The 23,398-nt window shown below is 38.9% G+C and overlaps 1 protein-coding gene across 1 annotated transcript in view; it reads left to right on the top strand.

Moving 5' to 3' along the window:
* Positions 1–9,959, top strand: part of LOC131164287 (uncharacterized) — a 28,544-nt gene extending 18,585 nt beyond the window's left edge. Inside the window, exons 4-5 of the mRNA XM_058121369.1 lie at positions 8,755–8,891; positions 9,440–9,959. Coding sequence (XP_057977352.1) covers positions 8,755–8,891; positions 9,440–9,617 — 315 coding nt within the window. The 3' untranslated portion in view covers positions 9,618–9,959. The remainder of the gene's footprint in view (positions 1–8,754; positions 8,892–9,439) is intronic.
* Positions 9,960–23,398: the final 13,439 nt, after the last annotated feature.

The following is a 23,398-nucleotide window of genomic DNA, read 5'->3' on the forward strand; positions in this document are numbered from 1 at the left end:
TCGAAAATAATGGGCCGCCCTTTCAGGCCCTAGGTGTTCAACTGTTTAAGATATTTGGGTGAAAGCCTCTGTTTTGGCCCAAAAGCTTCCTCCCCCTCAAACCAAGCCCTTTAGCCCAGAATCCCTCCTCACCTCTCCCTAACCTTGGGCTAACGTGCCCCTGTAAGGAGGATGGACCCTCTTCACCTAACATTCACCTTTGTAATGCAGAAACAGTCTCACAAACCGAAAGGGAAGGGATTCAAGGAACTAATTCTGACGTTTCCTCGAGGAGCCTGGTTGAAGTTCAGGAGGTTTAGGACTTTTCAGTAAACTCCCATTCATAGAAACACTAATCAAACTTGGCTTTGATCCCAGTGAGTGAAAGACACACTTGGACTTCAATCCGGTGGAAACAGATTCACCAAATTTGGAGGAATATAGATGCATTGATAGTGACAGTGATCAGTTCAAGGATCATTCGTCCAACTGGGTTCTCTGGAAGGTTAAGATGTTCAGCAAGGCCATGTGAGTCTCTTTTGATATTCTGAGGAAAAAGCTATGATCTTATTTGAGGAGATAGAGAAAAAACGGAGAGAGGAAGGCAAACAAAACTTAGGAAGAATGCTAGTAACAACAAAAATAAAGATAAGAGCAGGTAGTTGGAAATATTGGAATTTTCTTTTAACTATGATAGAAAAGGGAGTTGGGTCCCACTTAATTTGTCCAGTCCAACCAAATGGGAAAGTGGTTGGAAGTAGGCTTAGGAGCTTTTGGGTGACCTTAGGAAAATACTCCTCCCAGTCCGTTGGGATTAAAAACCTGTCAATTCTAAAAAAGAAGTAAAATTTCTCCCAAGAAGGCGGAGGTCAATAGGAGCATTCACATGAAGGAAGTCTCAAAATTATTCCACGCTAGCATTCTCCAAAGGTCTTCCTTTCCTTTCATACTGGAAAAGCACCATGTTGAGGTCCCCTCCAATAACTCATGGAGCATAACATTTTGTTTTAGCTTCATAGAGCTCATTCCACAATAAACATCTGGATGGACCTTCACCTAGTCCATACATGCCTGTCAACACCTAGGAGAAATTGTCATCCAACTTTCTGAAGAGATGAGACACTGAAAGGCTTCAATATGTGCTCAACCAATTCAACTATGTTTTCCTTTCAAATGACCGATATCGCCAGTGCTGCCCACAGCCCTTAGATGAATATCCCCAGATATCGCCGGTGAGACTCTTATCATGAGTATCCTGCTTTTTACAGCAGACCGATCATGTCCCCTTTCCAGTATTCAAGAAATACTGCGCACTACAGACCTTTTAGCTTTATCATTGAGACCCCAAATATTGCAAGAGATAAGCCTAAGTCATAAGTCTGGCAAATAAGCCCTGCTGCAGCCAGCCACTCAAAATTTAAAAAAAAAAACCCATTTCTATCATAGTTAACAAAAAATTCCAATCTTTCCAGTTACCTACTCTTATATTTCTTTTTGATGTTACTAGCATTCCTCCTAAGTTTTGTTTCCCTTCCTTTCTTTTTACAGGCATGTACGGACTAGGTGAAGGTCCATCCAGATGTTGATTGTGGAATGAGCTTTATGAAGATAAAACAAAATGTGATGCTACTTGTGTTATTGGAGGGGACCTCAACATGGTGCTTTTCCTGTATGAAAGGAGAGGAAGAACTTTGGAGAATGCTAGCATGGAAGAATTTTGAGACTTTCTTCATGTGAATTCTCTTATTGACCTCCACCTTCTTGGGAGAATTTTTACTTGGTCCAACTCAAGAGAAACCCCCTCTTTCTCAAGAATCGACAGGTTTTTAATCCCAAAGGGTTGGGAGGAGTATTTTCATTAGGTCACCCACAAGCTCCAAAGCCTACCTCCAACCACTTTCCCATTTGGTTGGACTGGAAGGATTAAGTGGGACCCAACTCCCTTTTGCTTCGAGAACATGTGGCTTAAACATTAAGGTTTTGGGAAGCTCATCAGGGAGTCAAGGTCTACTTCCCACTTTGAAGGCTTTGCAAGCTTCATTCTTCTTTCCAAGTTGAAGGAGAAGTCAAATGGTGGAACAACAATACCTTTGGAGACATCCAGGTGAAGAAAGAGACCACCTTGAGGAAAATCCAGGATCTTGATACTAAAGAGCTTGCTGAAAGCCTTAATGATGAAGACAAGTAAAACAGACCCTCTGTGATAAGAATCATCCGAGATTATAAATATGGAATAAATTGCTCGGAGACAAAAGTTTAGGGCCTCATGGATTAAAAAAGGGGACTGCGAAAAATTTTCCATCACACAGCTGATGTCCATAGAAGATACGACACCTTCAACAAAGTCATTGTTAATGGTGAAACTTTAAATGAAGTTTGGGTCACCGAAGAAGGTACTTGCCAGTTCTATTAAGGCCTCTTAGCTTTTTTTTTTTTTTGGAGACTGCAGGTTTAGGGGTTAAGTTTTAGTAGAATCTGCAACTCCACAACTAGGTGGCTGAAATCCTCTGTGCCCTTAGATGCTGCCTTCATTCGTTCAGAAATTGTGGATCGTCACTCTAGAGCTGTAAAGAGAGGAATTTTTTGCAAACTTGATATAGAAAAATCCTTTGACCATGTTTGCTGGGGCTTTCTTCTGTGTACATTCTAAAAAATGGGTTTTGGGAGCTTATGGTTCAAATGGATTGAGAGTGTTTCCCCACACCATCATTCTTTGCTCTCATTAATGGCTGCCTGTCATGGTTTTTTCATTCCTCTAGGGATTACAACAAGGAGATCCACTTCCCTTTGATTTTCATTATTGTCATGGAGGTCCTCAGCCTCCTATTGCAAAATGGCATGGGGACAAGACTCTTGAAGGCCAGACAGTGAAGGGAAATAGTAGGGAGCTGGAAATTTCTCACCTCCTTATTGTGGATGACCATTATCTTCTGCTAGTCAGAGGCTCATTCTTAATCTCAGATGCTTACTTCTTTCCTTCAAAGCAATCTCTTGTTTGAAAGTCAGAGAGTGAGCTTATCCCCATTGGAAATGTGAATGATGGCAATTTCTTGGCTGGCATCATGGGTTGCAAGTTGGGAATTTTTATTTTGAACAACTTTGGTTTCTCTCTTGAGGCAAAGGTAAAGGCAACAAGGATTGGGAACCTTTTGTTGAAAAAATTGGAAAAAAAAGTTGGCTGGTTGGAAGCATAAGAACCTCTCTAAAGGTGGTAGACTCACCCTCACTGAAAGCACCCCTTCTAACCTCCTAGTTTACTTCATGTCCCTTTCCCCTATTACTTGATGTGTGGCCAAAAGATGGGAAGAGATTCAAAAAATTTTCTTTAGTGAAATATGGGAGAGATATTTTTCTATTTGGTTAAATAGGATGCTATTTGGCAACCAATTCCAAGAGGTGGACTAGATTCAAATCTCTTATGCTCTTCAATGATGCCCTCATGGGTGAATGGATGTAGAGATTCATGAATGAGGAGTTTCTTTGGAGAGAGGTTTTCACTTTAGAGTACACGCTGTGCAGCTTCAAACACAATGGGTGGGCTTCTAATGACCCCAGGAAGTCGTATCAGGTTAGTATTTGGAAGTCTATTAGGAAAGGGTGGGAGGATTTTTTCAATTTCATACACTTCCATGTTGGAAATGGGAACAATACTTTCTTTTGGCATGATACTTGGTGCGGCTCATCTCCTCTGAGTTTCCAATTTCCAACAAATTTTAATCTTGCTTGCAACAAAGATGCTTTGGTGAGTATGTGGACCACTCCGTTAATGGGGTAGCGTGGAACATCCCCTTTGTTAGAAATGCCTATGATTTGGAGGTGGAATCATTTGCTGTTTTTTATGGCTGCCTTTATTTCAAATGCCCCCAATTGAACCAATCCGGATGTGCTCTTATGGGAGCTCAACAAAAATGGCTACTTCACAATCAGCTCCTTCTACAAACAGCTTGACAGCCTCTCTGAGGTCAGACCTGATTTCCCTTGGAAAGCCATTTGGAAAACTCTTGCACCAATCAAAGTTGCTTTTTTTGCTTAGGTGGCAACTTTGAGGAGGATTCTCACTCTCTATAAGCTTCAGAGAAGGGGTTTCACCTTGGTCAATAGATGTCCCCTTTAAAAAGAAGATGCTGAACCTGTGGACCACTTACTGCTCCTCTGCCCCTTGACCTGAATTTTTTGGAATCTGGCCACTGCTCTTTTGAGAGAGCACTATGTACTGCTGAATCTGTGGGGAAGGAAATCTGGGCTTGGAAGGATATTTTTATGAATAAAGGAAAAAATCCCTGTCTTTGATCCCTTTTTTACCATTTTCTGGATTGCGTGGAGAAAAAGAAATGTTAGAGCTTTTGAAGGAATATCTTCTTCTCCAACAATCCTCAAGGATAGATCGCTTACTGCTCTTACAAGCTGGCTCAGTGGGCAATACGTGCTGGACATGCATTTAATATTCGATCTCTTGGATACACTGTCACACTGTTGATCCATCTTTTTTCTCTTTCTCTTTTCTTATTTGTACGTGGGTGGCACCCTTTGTGCCCTTTTAATAGATATTTCTCTTTGCTGATAAAAAAAAAATTGTTGTTTCAGCATACTTGTTAATAATGTTGGTCATTCCGATAGTGAGACTTCTTTGACAGAAACAGAGAAACAGATTTGGCTTAGAATGATACCTCGTGATACAGATTGTGCATTTGAAATTGAAGAGTATTTGCCCATTTAGGAATTGTGATAGCTGTGCGAAATTCAGATTTCAATTTCATAACCAGTTATGAACCAACAGACCAGCTGGAGCATTGTAATAATTTTGATGGTCTGTTCTTGGGCTTTGTAATGTTTTTTATGGTTAGCATGAGGGTGGTGACCTTTTATTATAAACTTGTAGCAAGAACCCAGTATTGTGGTTAATGGAGGAAGGAGCCTTGATCTCGTCATCTTGCTCAAGTTGGTGTTGACTGTTCAAACAAGGCTGCTGATATGGTTGGGGTCCAATCCAAGGATGGCAACTTAGCAGTTATACCTATTTCTGCTAATCTCATTTGTGTTTTATGTTCTCATAAAGCTTTTTTTTTTCTGCTGATGTTGAGAAATATGTGAATATCACTTCAGGGGCTCTCGTGGAGTGCATTATGTCTAGACTGGGTATTTTTCCCATTATAGAGAAGGTCAGTGCAGAAATAGAATCAACGATTTGGGAAAGGAAGTTGAATAATGAGGGGCATGCTATAACTTTAGGCCCATTAGGGGGTCCGAGAGATGCTCGAGACCCTCAAACTCTATTGGAGGGTATGAACGGAGACAAATCCTAATGGCCAAGTTATTAATTAGTGTATGGATCATATTAGATACATTTTTTTGGGAGAAAAGAAGATATAATTTCTTGTACGTGCAACATCTGTTAATTATGGTGGGATTAAGGGAAGGGAGAAAGATGGCAACAAAATGAATTCATAAGGAATCTTAGCTTGAAATTTTGGGGTTTGGGGATCCCAAAAAGTATATATATATATTCCTTGAAACCTACTGTTGCACTTGTTTCACATGGAATGAAGAGGAAAAGCCTCACCCCCAAGGATTATTATGAAAATGAAATCCAAAACCACAAACTCTGGTATAAGAAAATTGCCAGGAGCTTGACAAGCACACCAAGAGTAGCAAAAAGCTGGCTTCCTAGTTTAATCCTTTTATCCACCATCTTGGTGGGGTGTTTTCCTTGAGGGTTCATTTAGTTCTTTAATTCATTTCCTCAATTGAGGCCTTTGCTTACTTGAAAAACTAAGTTCTATTACCTCGATATGCTCCCTTACCTGGTAGAGACCTCATTCTATGAGGGTTCTTGAAATAACAAAGGTCTATCCACTTAGTATACCTGCATCCCACCTTGGCGGGCCCTCACTTTGAGCTTCATTTTAGAGACCTCATTCACCCCCTCGGTGGGCATCTCTTTTTGTAAGCAAGTCCCCACTCACTGAAGACTTCCTGAAGCAGAGCTTATGTTTTGCCACATACCCCAAAGGTGATATCAAACTGTTCTTTTTTCCATTCCCCTTGGATTGTTAGTGTCTTGTTTAAAACATTCTTTTGTTAAATTGTTTTTGAAAAGAAAATCCTCCTTTCCATCAAAATCATTTTTCTAAAAATCTTTTCCTTCCTTGAAGTTGTTTTCCAAGAACTCTTTCTTTTCAAAATCATTATTTCCTGTAACACATTTGAGGCTTACTTTAAAATGGGAATGATGGCAAAAACTTTTCAGACAGCAGTAATCCTCTATTGGGAAAACTATGAGGACTTTGATCGTTGTTCGACAAAAAAAAGCCCTTGGGATCTAAACTGAAGTCTGGGCCAATCCCCTTTGAAGCCCAGTGTGGCAGTGTCTCCCTCTTTTCTTATCATGCATTGCATCTAGCCAATTTAAAGTGTTCAACCTTATAACGGGACCCTTCTTGGCACAAGGTGTGTGTCTAAAACCCTTTGGTTTGCAAACTAAGTCAATAAGAGCCACTTCCTTTTTCAAATCATTTTCGGAATAAAAGATTTTTCTTTGTTTTTCCTAAGCTAATATTCTTGCCATTTTTGAGAATCTACTTAAGTCCAAACCTAGAGTTCTCAAACTATGCCATATTCAATTTCAGTGGAAATCAAATCTGGTGCAAGTTGTGCAAATTTGCCTCACTTGATCAAGTTAATGGTTTTGCCAGTGATGCTGAGAAAAATCACTAAATATTGGACGGATACTTGTGAGAAAATATCAACTTTGACAGAGTCACCACCTTGGCCCCACCAAACCTCCTTATCCAAAGAGTTGAGAAGTTCCCACTTGCATCTTTGTGTTTGAAATACTGAAGTTTTCCTGAGGAAGACTATGTGTGAGAAAATATCAACTTAACAGAGTCAACACCTTGTCCCCGCCAAACCTCCTTATCCAAAGAGTTGAGGAGTTCCCACTTGCATTTTTTTGTTCGAAATACTGAAGTTTTCCCGAGGAAAATTATGCTACTATAGTGGAGGGTACTTAAAAAAGCACAGATTGGAGAGAGCTCTTCCCATGACTGGTGGATGCAGACATATATTCCAGGATGAGGATGGAGAGGATAATATTACTATCTAGCAGTGGTGTTCTATAATTTGCAGGATGTTTGCTTTTTCTACAGGTTGTTTTTTCAGCTAGGGGAAACTGATGCAGTAAGCAAGCAGGACAATAATTATGATTTGCTTTTTTATTTTTGATGTTTTTTGTTAGGGTAATGTTCTTAGATCTGTAGCATTTGAGCTTATTTAGGTTTCTAAAACTATTTTCCATGTTTTACAATATAAAGGTCCCTTATGTGAGTTATATTTTTTGTTGATCTGGAATTAAATTCTGTTGGACTTGTGTCCTGCGTCAATTCTGCGTGAAATGTTTTAGATTCTTTGGAATGAAAGGAAATGGAGAGTTATCGATGTTGTAGAACTTCCATTCCAAGCTATGAAGGCATAATGGATTAGAACTCTTCACTTTCAGAAAAAGAGGGTGTTTTTGTTCTTTCACATTTTGGATATTGTAAAATTTGTGGCCAGTTTATACTCATATTAATTTGATTGCACTATTTTCTTCTTCAGTAGCAATAACTTCTGTAAATCTCCATAAAATAAATAAATAAAACATCAGGAAAATATAAATTAAAATAGAGCTTGGAATTTGCTAACATGACAGAAACTAAAACTAGGACTCAGAATGATGAAAACTAAAACTAGACTCTGTTTCTTTTTTTGGATGAGAAACAGATGAGGTTTTATTAAGGAGAAGAAGAAGCATGACAAGGAGCATAAGAAATCCTCCTTAAATGATAGAAGAACAAAAAGCAGAAGAATCAAAAGAAATAAAACAGCGCAGCTAGCTAATCATGCTGTAAATCAGAAAAAGAAATCCCTTTGAAACATCCTACTGCAAAAGGCCATGAGGAGGCCTGATATCCCAAAGCATAATCGAAGACATCCTCTTTCCCATAAAAATATGAGCATTCTACTCCAATCAAATCCCGCACAAAACTGCAAAAATTGTACACCTCAATAACGCCAAACCATCTTTACCTCTTTGGAAACCTGAAAATGAAATAGCCAACAAATCCTCCACTGACTCTGGGTACACCCAACTCTCTCCAAATAAGCCAAAAAGATATTCTATTCCTTGGATATTTTTAATCTCTGAGTTTGCTTTTCCTGAATTGTCTAGTAGTCAACATCATTGGTTTTCTAAATGACATAAGCAGATATTGTGAGCTGGTGGTCTCAAAGTGTTTGTGAATGGCTTGGAGGATACTTTAGGGGAAGTGGTTTTTTGCATGGGATGCAATTAAGAGAGCTGTGTAGCGATCCCTGTGCAATCAGAAGTTGCCTTCTTTTTCGTGTGCAAATAAGTCACAGGGATGCTTATATTATAGCCCTTCCTCTGATTCAAGAATAGTCTTTTCATTTCTTCTTTGACTTTTTCATATTTTGTTCCATTAGCATCTTAAGACATTTTCAAAGGTTAGAAAATTGATTTTTATAATAAAAAATTCTTACTACAGCTCCTTGCGTATCACTTACGATTCCCTGCTGTTTTTTTCTCTTAGAGAAGAGAAAATGGATTTCGGATACTTGTTTTTCCCTCTCTAAATTAGGGTGTTTTAAGGAAATCAATTTAAGAGTAGAGTACGTGAAAATGTTTGTGGTTCAATTATTAATAGCATTTCATTGGTCAATTGCACTTGCATGGTTATTAGGCATTGTTTAATGTTTTAACAAGGTTGACTTCTGCAGATTTACTTCAAAGCAACAGATCCATTTAATGGGCGGTGGCAGAGTGCTTGGATCATCACTGCTTTTTGGGATGTTCTTGTGTTTTTGTTGCTCTGTGTAATCTGCTGTCTCTGGGCGCCATCCCAAAGCTCGCAACGGTGCGTCATAGTTTTATAATTATTTTGAATGAAGTGAGCTAAAAAACTACTTTTTTATTATCTATTGCAAAATTGTCGAAGAACATCAGCTGAATTTTCACGCTCTATAGAAAACTCAATAAATGTTTTTTCTCAACCATTGGCCCCAACCTGAATTCCTGAAAGGTCCCTTGATGGTTTTAAATATTATTTCAGGATCTTACTCCATATTCAAAATCCAAATGCATGGCAACATGGCCATGCATTTTTTTCTTTTTATTAGGATAATAAGACCATGGGACATTCCCCATTTTTTGGGTGCATACTAGCGGTTTGTAGAGCCCTAGTATATGGGCCTCCTCAAAGTTCACTTTCTAATGGATTTTATTTAGGTTTGAAGATGTTTTGTTATAATTTGAAGGGTTATCTGAGTGAGTAAAAGTTTAAGAAAGGGAATCTGTTTATTGAAAATGTTATCAGCAGTGTTTATTTTTCTGGATTCTCATATCCTGCATCTGGCAACAACTAGAAATTTTTGTAATGACTTGCTCACCCGTTTTAATGTCCAGATATGCTTATTCAGAAGAAATGGAAGAAGAATTTGACGAAGAAGAAGCCCAATCACTAACTAGAGGAAATCTGGAAAGTGATCCAAATTCAGTAGAGCAGGAGAAGAAAGAGACGAGTGTAGGGAACACAGGCATTTTCTGTATAGAAAATGATACTGAAGAGGGCAAGAGGGAATGATGCCAGAAATGCCATGTCAACAACCTTATTCCATAGGGTTTCAGGCAAAGAGTGTTGTACAATTTCACTAAGATCTGGAAGAATCAGAAGGTGACCTATCTGATTGTTATAGTTCGCAATGTTGATTTTGCCATATTATACATGTAAAGTTAGGCCTGCTACTGGTATCTATAAAGATTGAAAAAATATGTAAGTTTAGGAAGAGAGGAGGCCAATAGCTCATAATGGAAAGGAGAAAAAATGGAAGGGGGTGAGGTTTTTTCACGAATCTTGGTCATGAGTCATCTATTACTAAAGAGTTGCTACTCTGCCTTGTATAAAAAGTAAATATTTCTTGAACTATGTTTACTGTTATCTGTATGATCTTTAAAAACCGAAAAACAAAAAACAAAAAGAAGCTGGCAATTCTTTTGATTAGTTAATTAGGACTTCACATTCAAAAGCAGGTGAAGTTCATTCTCTTTGACATTCCACAGCAGGTAAATTGCACCATCAGTTCATTGATTGAGTTTTATGCCCATCCCTAAGCTTGAAAGTCTCACTGGCAGTCGTAAAGTTTTGAAATTGTTTCAATGCTATCCCACCATCAATCGTAGTTGGGGATTTTGGATGGAAGGCCTCAGATGCTAGCCACCTTGTCCATTGGGGCCTCCTGAGTGGGAAAAAAACCAGTTGTATTTCTTTATAGTACTTTCATTGACTGAGGCAAACTTGGAAGTACATTGCTTGGCAGAAAATTGGGGTATTGGCAGCTCTGGCTTAGAACCTTCGATATTTATTATCAATAACATTTATGCTCCCTGCATCCTCTCTATACAAATACTAGATTCATTTCTGATGTAGGCTAATGTTTGGAATATCCAGTATAGGGTATAAATTTTCCCTCCGAAGAGATTGCATTTCATAGAAAATTGCAAATGATCTTCTTTGTATATGGTGGCATCAACATGTTCCAAACCAGACTGGACTGTGATCGATTGGACTGTGACTGTTTACTTCCCTGGTTCGGGTTAATAGCAAAAATAGACTACATGTTGACCTGGAAAAAACTGGACCAAACCAGTGGCCCAGCTGACCCGGACCAAACTGGGGTCGACTCCTTAGGCTCAAAATTTCCCCTGTTTATTTTTTTTTTGCCATTTTTTGCCAACATATATTTGGTCCAACTATGCTGAATTATTGTATTTTCGGCCCAAAAAACCTGTCTGGTGCCCGCAACTCACTCATCTTAGCCTTACTCTAATAATTTTAGCCTTTCAAGGTTTCTCTTTTATCTTTTCAATTTTCAGTCTTCACTCTTCAGCTCCTGCTCGTCGCCTCCTCCAGTGCCTGCACGCCATAGCTCTCCCACGCCCAATGCCCGGTTGCCTGCAGCTCCTCTAGTCCCCACAAATTTCTGTTTATTAGGATCCATTTATGTTTCTGGTTTATTGAAAAAATTTCTTTCATATTTGGGTTTAGTAGTTTTTAATGCTTAAATTCAATTGCAAGATGATATTAAATTTAATTTATGGCAATTGTGAAAATATATTGCTGTATAACTTCAGTATTTATCTTGTTAATTTTAATTTCTGTAAGCAACATTTTCTTCAGTCTCAAAGGTTTAGTCTCCCTTGGTTTCATTGTTTTACTGTATTACACAATATGCGTACTACAAATACAGTAGTCAGACAATACAACAATTTTTGGGTTCGCTATGAACACAGAAACGCCCAAAGGAAGAGATTCCTTGCTTCCAAAGTTTCACAATAATATGTAGTAATTGGCGGAGTGGGTGAACGTACTCGTAAACCCAACAACTTTTTTAATTTTTGGTTGGGTTGGTAGAATGTAAGTGCTTTGATATAAGCAAGTTTGCACATGCCAATGGCTTCTTTTCTTGAATGGAATGTAGCAATTTCAGAACTAAACACTTCAGTGAAAGGCAACAACTCCTTATCGACTTTCTGAGCTATGTCAATCAGATGTGAATTTGTTTCAAGTTAATGGCTTTTAGCTTTTTGTAGAATGCCAATAGGTTGTTCCATTTCAACCAAGAACACTTCAAATAAAACATCAATACCAGGATCCTTATAATTTTATCATGCTTATAGGTAATATTTATTAGAACATGGACCCCAACATCCAACGCAATCCTATTTTCATTATATTCATGTATGTACAGTATTTTACATGGATTTGAACATACACAAAACCAAACACCATCTATCACCAAACATCTGATTGTACAAAACAAACAATAATGTTGTTGCATTTAATACGGAATCATCACCAAAAGAAGTAGAATATTCAAGGAGCCAAGGGAAGTTGACATTCACTATCCCATTCTACTCGAGCAAGGTGCTATCAGCTATAGGTTGGGCAATTTAAATGCACATCATACTCAAATGAAGTCCACATTCAGTCTTTGAGGAACCAAAAAGCCTAGCATGAACATCTCAAGCATGCACCTAACAGACCATATTCACTGCATCATTACTACAGAATAGTACAAACCACGCACCTTTCACTGAACTTCACACACACAGAGGTAAAACAGTCAATGGATTTAAACATCCAATTTTGCACAACAGAGCAAATACAACTGCATTTGTCATTTCTCAATACCAAATTATGTGCAAATGAAGTAGAATATACCAGGAGCCAAAGACTGTCTACTATGAACTACATATTGTGCAATTTCACCATCATTTAGTCTCCATTTGATGTATTCCTCAATTCCATGTTTAATTATCCAAACATTAACCAATATAGATTGAACGCCACCAAAACAAACAAATTTTGTAGAACAATTCGCATTGAAAACTCAAATTCACAGTTAACTATCTACACCAAGTTACATTCATGCATATTTCTAAAGGGTACAAGATCATATAACAATTCTATACAACAAGTGGTGTTAATACAATAACGCAAGTTCAATCTTTCATATACTACCACAAATTTGCAATAATTTGTCATAAATAGTTCAAAATAGTTAAGTAGTTGTAGCAAACCCACCCACAGAATTTACAAATAATGACTTAACACCATCAATTTTACTTGTTTACCCTTGGAAGCGAGAACTACTTTGCACCCCATTTTAGTTCGTGCCTCCGTCAATCCCATCATCCACATTTCCCCCATATAAGTTATCGTCATCCTTGACATTGTAATGACCACCAACAAAATCATACTCTTCCTCACTTACTTTATCGCTCCCTCCTTTATGATTTCCTCTTCCTCATTCAATTGTTATGTTGCTTCATCCTCTCTAAAGTAATTAGGAGCTAGCCTTGGACAGCAAATATTTACTGTAATTTCCTTTACTTTTACTAAGACAACATAAGCCAAAATTTACATTCGTTCTATCATCTAGTAGACAACATATAAAAAAAATGCATACATAACTAAGCAAAAAATAATAAACCCATTGCCCTGTGCAATAAATCAACAATGATAACGCATAAAGAACCTAACCATTAAAAATGAAACCAAAACCTTCTTGTTTATTGCAAAATCGTTATATATGAAGGAGCAAAACCCTAAATCGTCATCCTTGACATTGTAATGACCACCAACAAAATCATAGTCTTCCTCACTTACTTCATCACTCTGTAGTAACTCGAACAAAAAATAAAATAATAAATAACTAAATAAATAAATATAATAATAAATATCTTGGAGGAGATATTTTAGTTACTTAAGAGTTATGTATTTTTTTATATAACTCTCTCTCTCTCTCTCTCTCTCTCTCTCTCTCTCTCTCTCTCTCTCTCTCTCTCTCTCTCACTTCGATCTTTCGCCAATTGTTGCCCTTTTCAACGATCGGAAGTTACTACAAGGATCACGGAGTGAATATCTACAAGTCTAGCGGAGCGGATTCTTGAACTCGGGAAAAGTACAGGAGATTGTGTGGTAGGTGAATAATATGTATGTATTATGTTATAACCGAAATGATGAATGTTTGTGAAATACTGAACTATTTGCAAAATATACTAGAACTGCTTGTGAAAATACGAGATGATGTTTGCGACCGTGAGGGCTAGGTATATGTTTAACGACTGCGAGCCGGGTATGATATGATGGCCGAGGGCTGGAAGTTACATGTCAGGTTTTATATGAAATGATTATAAAATATGGTTTTATTACTTAAATTACACAATATGCTTTAAGAACCCTGATGGACCATTATGTCAGGAGCATGGTGCCATTGCTTGGATTTATATATGTGACCATGTGCGCCACACTATATTGTGAGAGTGGTGTGGTGTTCTATGCTGATTAACCTCGGTAGAGGGTGTACCATACTTGGAAGGCCGGACTTTCAGGACACGGTAGGGCAGTCGGAGCACACAAGTACTTTACGTATGCCTGCGCAGTCAGAGTTATGACACAGATGAATGTTGAGAGTTTGTTTGGGTTGATCAACCCATGCTTAGTCCAGCCTTCGGGCAGCACAATCCTGACCACGGTGGTTTATATATGGCGTTAGTCTCAGGAGGTGTCTTTTATGCATATCTATACATTTATGTAAATTATGTTAGGAAAATGAAATAAGTATTTCCAACTGTATATGTATGTATGATATTAAGACAACTATTTTCGGTTATATGAAGAATGAATGTTTTCTGTAAGCACTAAAAGCATGCTGCCCACACACTGATATTAACTTGATCACCCTTATTGAGAAGTGTCTCAGCCCAATATACAAATCATCTTTTTAGGAAACTACAAGTAGCGTGCTTAGCAGGATCAGGGGGTGAAAGTTAGATTAGTTCCTTTTTGAGAGTGTCTATAAGAACTCTAGTGTATGTAAGTTATGTTGTTAGGATTAGGGCTTGTATTATGGTTGTATGGAATGAACTAGTTGTCTAGTTTTGGTCGGATTGTAATATGGATGCATGAAAACTTTAATATATGAACAAACTTATAACTCTGGTAATGTATGGAGAATGTTTCATTACTTCTTGCTGCATTATTGTTACATAATTATGGTATTAGGTACGCAGATGTCACTTTGGTAGCACCCCGAGCCCACGTGGCGGGTCGGGGCGTTACAGGTTGTATCAGAGCCTAGGTTTATTAGGTTCTATAGACTTTGTCAATGATAATTACCAGAGTATAGGTTGAGAAAAGTTAAGGATGAGAATGAGTAAGTTAGGTTGGGCATTAGTCTGGGAGTTCTGGGACGATGATCTTTCAATGGTCTTCTGTGCTTTTCTTGGAATGACGATTTCAGGAAAACCATGGTAAATCCATCAATGGTTTTGGTTCTAGATTGAAGGACTACGACTCAAAAATTTAGGTTAGGAATGATAGGATGGAAAAGTATGTATGTAGTGTCAGTGTTATGATTAGGGACTCGTACCTTGACAATTCTGTAGTTGAAGTGCATAAATGATTTCCTTTAACTGCAAACTCATATGTTATGTTATTTATTCATTCCATATTTGCATTGACCAGGATAAATGTGGAATTTCTAAGTCAGTTTCTATCCTATCTTCAGGATGAAACCCAGGGGAAAGGAAGTTATGACAAGAGGGGACAATCATTTTGATACCTCTAGCGATGATGATGTTGAGGCCTTGGCCGTGCTGCGTAGTAAAGCATGACAGGCTAGGAAAGAATCTTAGAGGGATTCGTGGGAACGGAGTTAGCCATCGGTTGATAGAGGCTGCACATTCGAATATTTTTCTTGAACGAATTCACCGGCATTCTCGAGAGGATCAAATCCGATTGTGGCGGAAGACTAGATTCAGGAGATAGAGGAACTGTTGGATGTGCTGGAATGCACAGAGGAGCAGAAGGACCGATTTGATGCCTTCAAACTATCGGGGGAGGCAAAGAGGTGGTGGAGATCGGCTAGGTTGGAGCAGCGTCCAGGGTATGTATCTGTAACTTGGAGTTGTTTCAAGGAGATCTCTTCAGCAGATATTTCCCTATTGCCACTCGGGAGATAAAGGTAGAGGAGTTCTTATGCGTAACCCAGGGATCTATAATCGTTCATGTAACAACCTGCTTAACTTATTATATAATAAGACATATTTAATAAGGTCAACTTGAATCCGTGGGTAACGGGGACACATCTAACATTCACAATGGAAACCTAAGCAGTAGTAAATATAATCACGTCTTCATAACTATAGAATATAAATACCAGAGTTAACTACATTCCACAGTGATACTATATTCATATACAACCTCAAAATATCAAAAATACATATAGGATCTCACAACAAAAATCTCCTGACCTTTAGTACAAAACTTACCCTCCTAACGGGGTAGCACAATAAACTCAACGGTGGCCACGACCCGCCAGTCCTTCTGGGTTTCCTAAAAATTATTTAAGTTCGGGAGTGAGACACTTCTCAGTAAGGGAAAATAAACTAAATACAACTGTGTGGCAACATGAATATTTGATGCAATTATACGTATACAGTACATTTCATATACCTAAAAACATTCATCATATCATACTGAATAATCATATACTTTCGTATTTTCTAATAAATCATATAGTTCATAAAATGTATGATATAACTGATAATATTGAAAATCTACCCAGGATGTATAGCTAGCTAATGTCATGTATTACCCCTTATGACGGGTTGTGCAGCACGAAGGCGGGACCCGACAATGGCTGGCCGACCACTGCCGAGTCAAAAATGTTTGTAAGTACGATGGGCCCGCCACACCTTGGTCTGGACTGCCAGGTGGACATCTACAACTCTACACTGAAAGCCACATCGACTATCCATCTCCCACCCCCTCGTGGGGTGGTTAGCACAAGTCTGAACATACATATCTGATCTATATAGCAACGGCACCGTGTTTCTTTAAATGAACTGAACTATCATCCGGGTATACATAATACATGATAATATACAGTATAACGTAAATAGATTGATAGCTTTTCTGTAACAAAGTAAATACATACGGCCTTGCGCCGTTTACTTTCATATCTATGGCCTCGCACCAAAATCATACATATACATGGCCTTGCGCCGACTATCAATCATGACCTTGGGCTTAATATTCCATACATGTCATTCTGATTAAGTAATCCATTTATCATGTATTTTAACATCATAGTATATTGCATTATTTCATAATCTCTGATTAAGTAATCCATCTATTCCCATTTTTCTCTCTCTTAATTATTATTTAAATACCATTACACTTCGGGTTATTACATTCTCCCCTCCTTATAAAATTTCATCCTCGAAATTTACTATTCATATAATTCATCATCCCTTAAAAACAAAATGGTTTACTTATTTTATTACTTACTCTCACTTATGGTAGAGGAATACTGTGGTTACATTTCGAGTCCTGGGAGACTACATATACAAAAAGAAAATTTCCCCCAAAACTAAAATACCACTTACTAACTAAAGTATTACATGTACCTGCAAAAGAAATACTACCTATTTACTTACATTTTCTAATTATATCCGAACTTCTTGGAATAATTGCGGGTACTTCTGTCTGATCTGCTTCTTGAGCTCCCAAGAAGCCTCTTCTATTATGTGATTCCTCCATAGAACCTTTACTAGAGGAAACTTCTTATTACGTAATTTGTATTCTTTTCTATCTAGAATTTGCACTGGTACCTCCTTATATACTAGCGAATCATTGAGCTCTAACTCACCATAACTGATAATATGAGAAGGGTCTGGGACATATCTCCACAACATAGAAACATGGAATACGTTGTGCATCTTAGATAATGCAGGTGGTAAAGCTAACCTGTAGGCAATCGGTCCCACCTTCTCTAAGATCTCAAACGGACTGATAAATCTAGGTTTAAGTTTACCCTTTCTTCCAAACCTCATAACCCCTTTTAACGGAGCTATCTTCAAAAATACACGTTCTCCAACATTAAATTCTAAAGTCTTGCGGCGATTATTGGCATAACTCTTCTATCGGCTCTAAGCTACACTAATTTTATCCCTGATGAGAAGAACTTTATCGTATGCCTACTGCACAAGCTCTAGTCCCACAATTTTCCGGTCACCTATCTCATCCTAATACAAAGGAAATCGACATCTCCTACCGTATAAAGCCTCAAACGGTGCCATACCAATACTGGTCTGGTAACTATTATTATACGCGAACTCCATTAGCGGCATGAACTGAGTCCAACTACCCCCAAAATCTAATACACATACTCGAAGCATATCTTCTAGTATCTGTATCATCCTCTTAGTCTGTCCATCTGACTAAGGATGGAATGCCGTGTTGAACGACAACTAAGACCCTAAAGCTCCATGCAAGCTTCTCCAGAAATGTGACATGAAACACGGGTCTCGATCTGACACTATGGACACAAGAACTCTGTGAGAATGAACTATCTCCTAAACATAAGTCTCCACTAAACGGCTAAGGGAATTGATGATCTTGATAGGGAGAAAAATGGGCGGTTTTAGTCAATCGATTTACTATCACCCAAATCGCATTATGGCCATGTGATGTCGACGGAAGCCCTGAGACAAAATCCATAGATATATGGTCCCACTTCCACTTTGGGATAAATAGTGGCTACAACTGACCCACCGACCTTTGGTGCTCAGCTTTTACCTACTGGCACGTCAAACACTGGGTTACATACTTGGCAATTTCCTTCTTTATACCACTCCACCAGTAAAACTCTCGTAGATCCCTGTACATTTTTGTACTTCTGAGATGAACTGTATACAAAGATCCGTGAGCCTTCTCCAAAATAGTCTTTCTGATGTCAGTACCAGTAGGAACACACAATTTGGAACGGAACCATGAAGCCTCATCATCTGAAATGCAGAATTCCTCTCCCTGTCCATTTTGCAATCTATCTATCACCTCTACTAATTAGATCTTCCTTCTGAGCAGTTTTAATCCTTTCCTATAGAGTAGGTTGTATTACTAAACTGGCGATACATACTGAAGGATTACTCTCGATCAATTCGATGTCGAGTCTCTCCAGATCCATTATGATCAAATACTGGATCTTCATAGCTGCTACCACTGATCTCGCAGACTTCCTGCTCAACGCATCAGCTACCAAATTTGCTTTCCCTAGGTGGTAACTGATAGTACAATCAAAATTTTTAATTAACTCTAACCACCTTTTCTGTGTCATATTCAGTTCCTTCTGAATGAAGAAATACTTTAAACTCTTGTGGTCGGAGAAAATCTCACACTATTTGCCGTGCAGGTGCCTCCAAATCTTTAATGCGTACACCACTGTAGCCAATTCAAGATCAGGGGTAGAGTAGTTCTTCTCATATTCTTTCAACCGTCTGGACGCATACGCCACCACCCTGCCATGCTGCATCAATACACAACCAAGTTCCTTCAAGGACGCATTATTATAGATAGTATAACCCTCACCCCTTGATGGGATGATCAGTACCGGCACTGTGACTAGCCTCTGCTTTAGTTCCTGAAAACGCTGCTCACAGCTGTCGTCCCATTCAAATCTGACATTCTTCCTAGTCAATCGTGTCAGAGGCCCTGATAAGGCTGAGAATCCCTTAACAAAACGACAGTACTATCCAGCTAACCCCAAGAAAATCCTTATCTCTTGGACGTTCCTCGGTCTAGCCCAATTCACTACCACCTTAATCTTACTGGAATCCACAGAAATTCCGTCTCCAGAGATAACATGCCCCCAAAACACAACTTTTTCGAGACAGAAGTCACATTTACTAAACTTAGCATACAACTTCTTGCCCTTGAGTGTTTGCAAAACCTGCCTCAAATGTATCTTATGCTCCTCGTAGCTCTTTGAATAGACCAGTACTTCACCAACAAAAACAACAACAAATTGATCTAAATATGGCTGAAAAATCCTATTCATCAAATCCATAAATATAGCAGGAGCATTCATCAGGCCAAACGGCATAACAAGAAACTCTTAATGCCCATACCTGGTCTTGAAAGCCGTCTTTGATACATCTTCTGCTCTTACCTTTACTTGATGGTAGCCTGACCTGAGGTCGATCCTGGAATATTCTCGTGTATCCTAGAGCTGGTCAAACAAATCATCAACACGGGGTAGAGGATACTTGTTCTTAATTGTCACTTTATTAATCTCCCTGTAATCTATGTATATCCTCATAGACCTGTCCTTCTTCTTCACAAATAGTACTGGAGCTCCCCACGGGGATACACTAGGTCGTATGAAACCCTTATAAAGCAAATCATGTAATTGATCTCTCAATTCTGCCAATTCTGTTGGCACCATTCGATACGGTGCTTTAGATATCGGTGTTGTACCTGGAAGTAGATCAATGGGAAAACCCACCTCACGATTAGGTGGGAAATCCGGTAATTCACTTGGAAACACATCGGTAAACTCCTTTACTACCGGTGTACTGGTGAGCTTCACTTCATTCCCCATTGTTTCCTTCACGAAGGCCATAAATCCCTGACAACCACTTAGGAGTAGTCTTCTCGCCTGAATAGCTGAGATCATCTTAGGTAGAGATTGCACTCATGACCTTGTAAATTTGAATTTTGGTTTCCTCGGAGGTCTAATATCACTTCCCTCGCATGACAATCAATGCTGGAAAAATTAGCTGCTAGCTAATCTATGCCAAATATAATATGAAACCCATGCATGTCCAGCACTACCAAAAAATCAAATAAAATTCTCCCCTGAACATCAACTGGACAACCACGGAGCATCCTACTACACCTCAATACAAATCCGGTCGGTATAGCCACTAATAATTCAACATCTAATGTTTGTGTTTCAGCCCCACACAACTTAATACATTCCACAGACGCAAACGAGTGCGTGGCCCTTGAGTCAAATAATGCAATAACTTTAAATGAAAACATATTAACTATACTTGTCACCACATCGCCGGCTGCCTCAGCATCACCCGACATTAGAGTGAAAACCATGGTTGGAGCCATATTCCTCTACTGGCCTCCATGTGGCGCCTGAGAACCTCCTCGTGCAGGTCTAGGAGCAGGAGCAGCACCAATCTGAGCCTGACAATCCCTCATCATATGCCCTAGATCCCCACACCAGTAACAGACACCTCGCCCTGCATGACACTCCCCTAGGTGTTGTTCCTACAAGTCGGGCAAACTGGAGATGGCTGTACACCCTAAAAACCGTGATTCCTGGTCTCTTGCCTTCGGTCTCTGTAATAGCTACCTCTTTTTCATAAACCACGATCGAAGGTGCGGATCTTTTCTTCTGCCTTTGCTCCTCAGCCTCCAACCGCTCCCCAACCTCTACTATAGTGGCCCTATCCACCACCTCAGCAAAATCCTACAACTTCAGTATCGACACCTGCTTATATATTTCTCTCCTCAGTCCTCTTTCAAAATTTCGTACCTTCTTCATCTCATATGGTATGATGTACGGGGCAAAGAGAGATAGTTCGATGAACCTTGTCGTGTACTGCTGTACGGTCTGCTGACTCTGCTTCAGATTCAGGAACTCCTCTATCTTAGCTTCCTTGGACAAGGCTGGAAAATACCTATCGAAGAATGTCTCGTTAAACTGCTTCTATGTCATCTCCACAGGTACCATCCTTTGCTGTTCCAAGAGTTTCACTGCCGTCCACCACCTCTTGGTCTCCCCAGTTAATTTGTAGGTAGCAAACAACACCCTCTGCTCCTCCGAACACTGCAGCACTGTAAATATTTTCTTGATCTCTTGCACCTAGTTTTCAGCGACTGCAGGGTCAATTCCTCCTGAGAAAGCCGGAGGATTCATTTTAATGAACTTCTCGATCGAGCTACCGTGGCCTACCGACGGACCACCTTGTTCTCTTGAACTCCTGGCAATTTCAGCCATAACTTGCCATGCCACGTTGCGTAAGACTCCATATGAATCTCCACCTACAACGCCTGAGGGTCCAGCACCCTCATTCCCGCCGGCATGAGCACTACTTCCACTAGGGTCCATCTTGAAAAACAAATAACCTAACTTAGAACCCCTATCACCATATCATATCTTCCAACTAGTGTAATATATTCCCAATTAATTCATCTCTCGTGGTCTTAATTCAAGGTTCAATCCTACAACCTAGATACCCAACCCGACGATAGTTTTCCATGACTTTCCTGAAATCGTCACCTCAGGAAAATCACACAAACCACCACGAAGTCCTACATCTAAACTACAAAACCAGACCTCAAATCCCCTTATCCTATACTCTAGTATTATTACTGCTGCATTCTAGAGTTTACAGAACCTAGCATCCTAAGCTCTGATACCAAACTGTAATGACCTGCTTAACTTATCATATAATAAGACATATTTAATAAGGTCAACCCGAACCCATGGGTAACGGGGACACATCTAACATTCACAGCGGAAACCTAAGTAGCAGTAAATATCATCACGTCTTCATGACTATAAAATATAAATACCAGAGTTAACTACATTCCACAATGATACTGTATTCATATATAACCTCAAAATATCAAAAATACATCTAGGATCCCACAACAAAAATTTCCTGACCCTAGTACAAAACTTACCCTCCTAATGGGGTAGCACATCAACGGCGGCCACGACCTGCCGGTCCTTCTAGGTTTCCTGAAAATTATTTAAGTTCGGGGGTGAGACACTTCTCAATAAGGGAAAATAATCTAAATACAGTTGTGTCGCAACATGAATATTTGATGCAATTATACATATACAATACATTTCATATACCTGAAAACATTCATCATATCATATTGAATAATCATACTTTCGTATTTTCTGATAAATCATACGGTTCATAAAATGTTTGATATAATTGATAATATTGAAAATCTACCCAGGATGTATAGCTAGCTGATGTCATGTATTACCCTCCATGATGGGTTGTGCAGCCTGAAGGCGGGACCTGACAATGGCTAGCCGACCACTGCCGAGTTAAAAATGTCTGTAAGTACGATGAGCTCGCCACACCCTGGTTTTGACTGCCAGGTGGACGTCTACAACTCTACACTGAAAGCCACATCGATCCATCTCCCACCCCCTCGTGGGGCGGTTAACACAAGTCTGAACATACATATCTGATTTGTATAGCAATGATACCATACTCCTGTAACTGAACTAAACTATTATACGGGTTCTGATAATGCAAAATACATGATAATATACAGTATAACGTAAGTAGATTGATAGCTTTTTTGTAATAACGTAAATAGATATGGCCTTGCGCCGTTTACTTTCATATCTAAGGCCTCGTACCAAAATCATACATATACACGGCCTTGCGCCGACTATCAATCACAGCCTTGCGCCAAATATTCCATACATATCATTCTGATTAAGTAATCCATTTATCATGTGTTTTAACATCATAATGTACTGCATTATTTCATAATCTCTGAAAAACATACTTTATTCATAAAATTGTCATATCATAATACTTTCCGTGTAAAATAATATTCATGCCACACAAAACTGAGTAAATTTGTACATTTAATTATAAAACCACATTTTCTATATAACAGCAGTATTTTCCCAAATATGCATTTTCTCAATAATATTCAAATGTATTACATGCTTTCCTCAAAATTAATTGCTGATAAATAATAATACTTTGCATGGAAAGTAACTGCTTTAGTTTATTCCTTTACCTGGTACTAAAGAAAACCCCCTAAAAATTCCACTCGTCCTGTATCCACAGGGTTCCCCGTTCAACACCTTGAATTCAACAACTCCTAGAACTAAACTTCAGTATTTTCACGTGAATATCATTTCCTATAACTGTAAAAAGACCTAATTTGGCATAAAAAGCCTTACCTCAACTCGGGGATGAATTTCAACTCGCTTCCACCAACGATCCGCTCCGATA

Source organism: Malania oleifera, chromosome 9, assembly GCF_029873635.1.
Source record: "Malania oleifera isolate guangnan ecotype guangnan chromosome 9, ASM2987363v1, whole genome shotgun sequence".
Classification (NCBI taxonomy): domain Eukaryota; kingdom Viridiplantae; phylum Streptophyta; class Magnoliopsida; order Santalales; family Ximeniaceae; genus Malania; species Malania oleifera.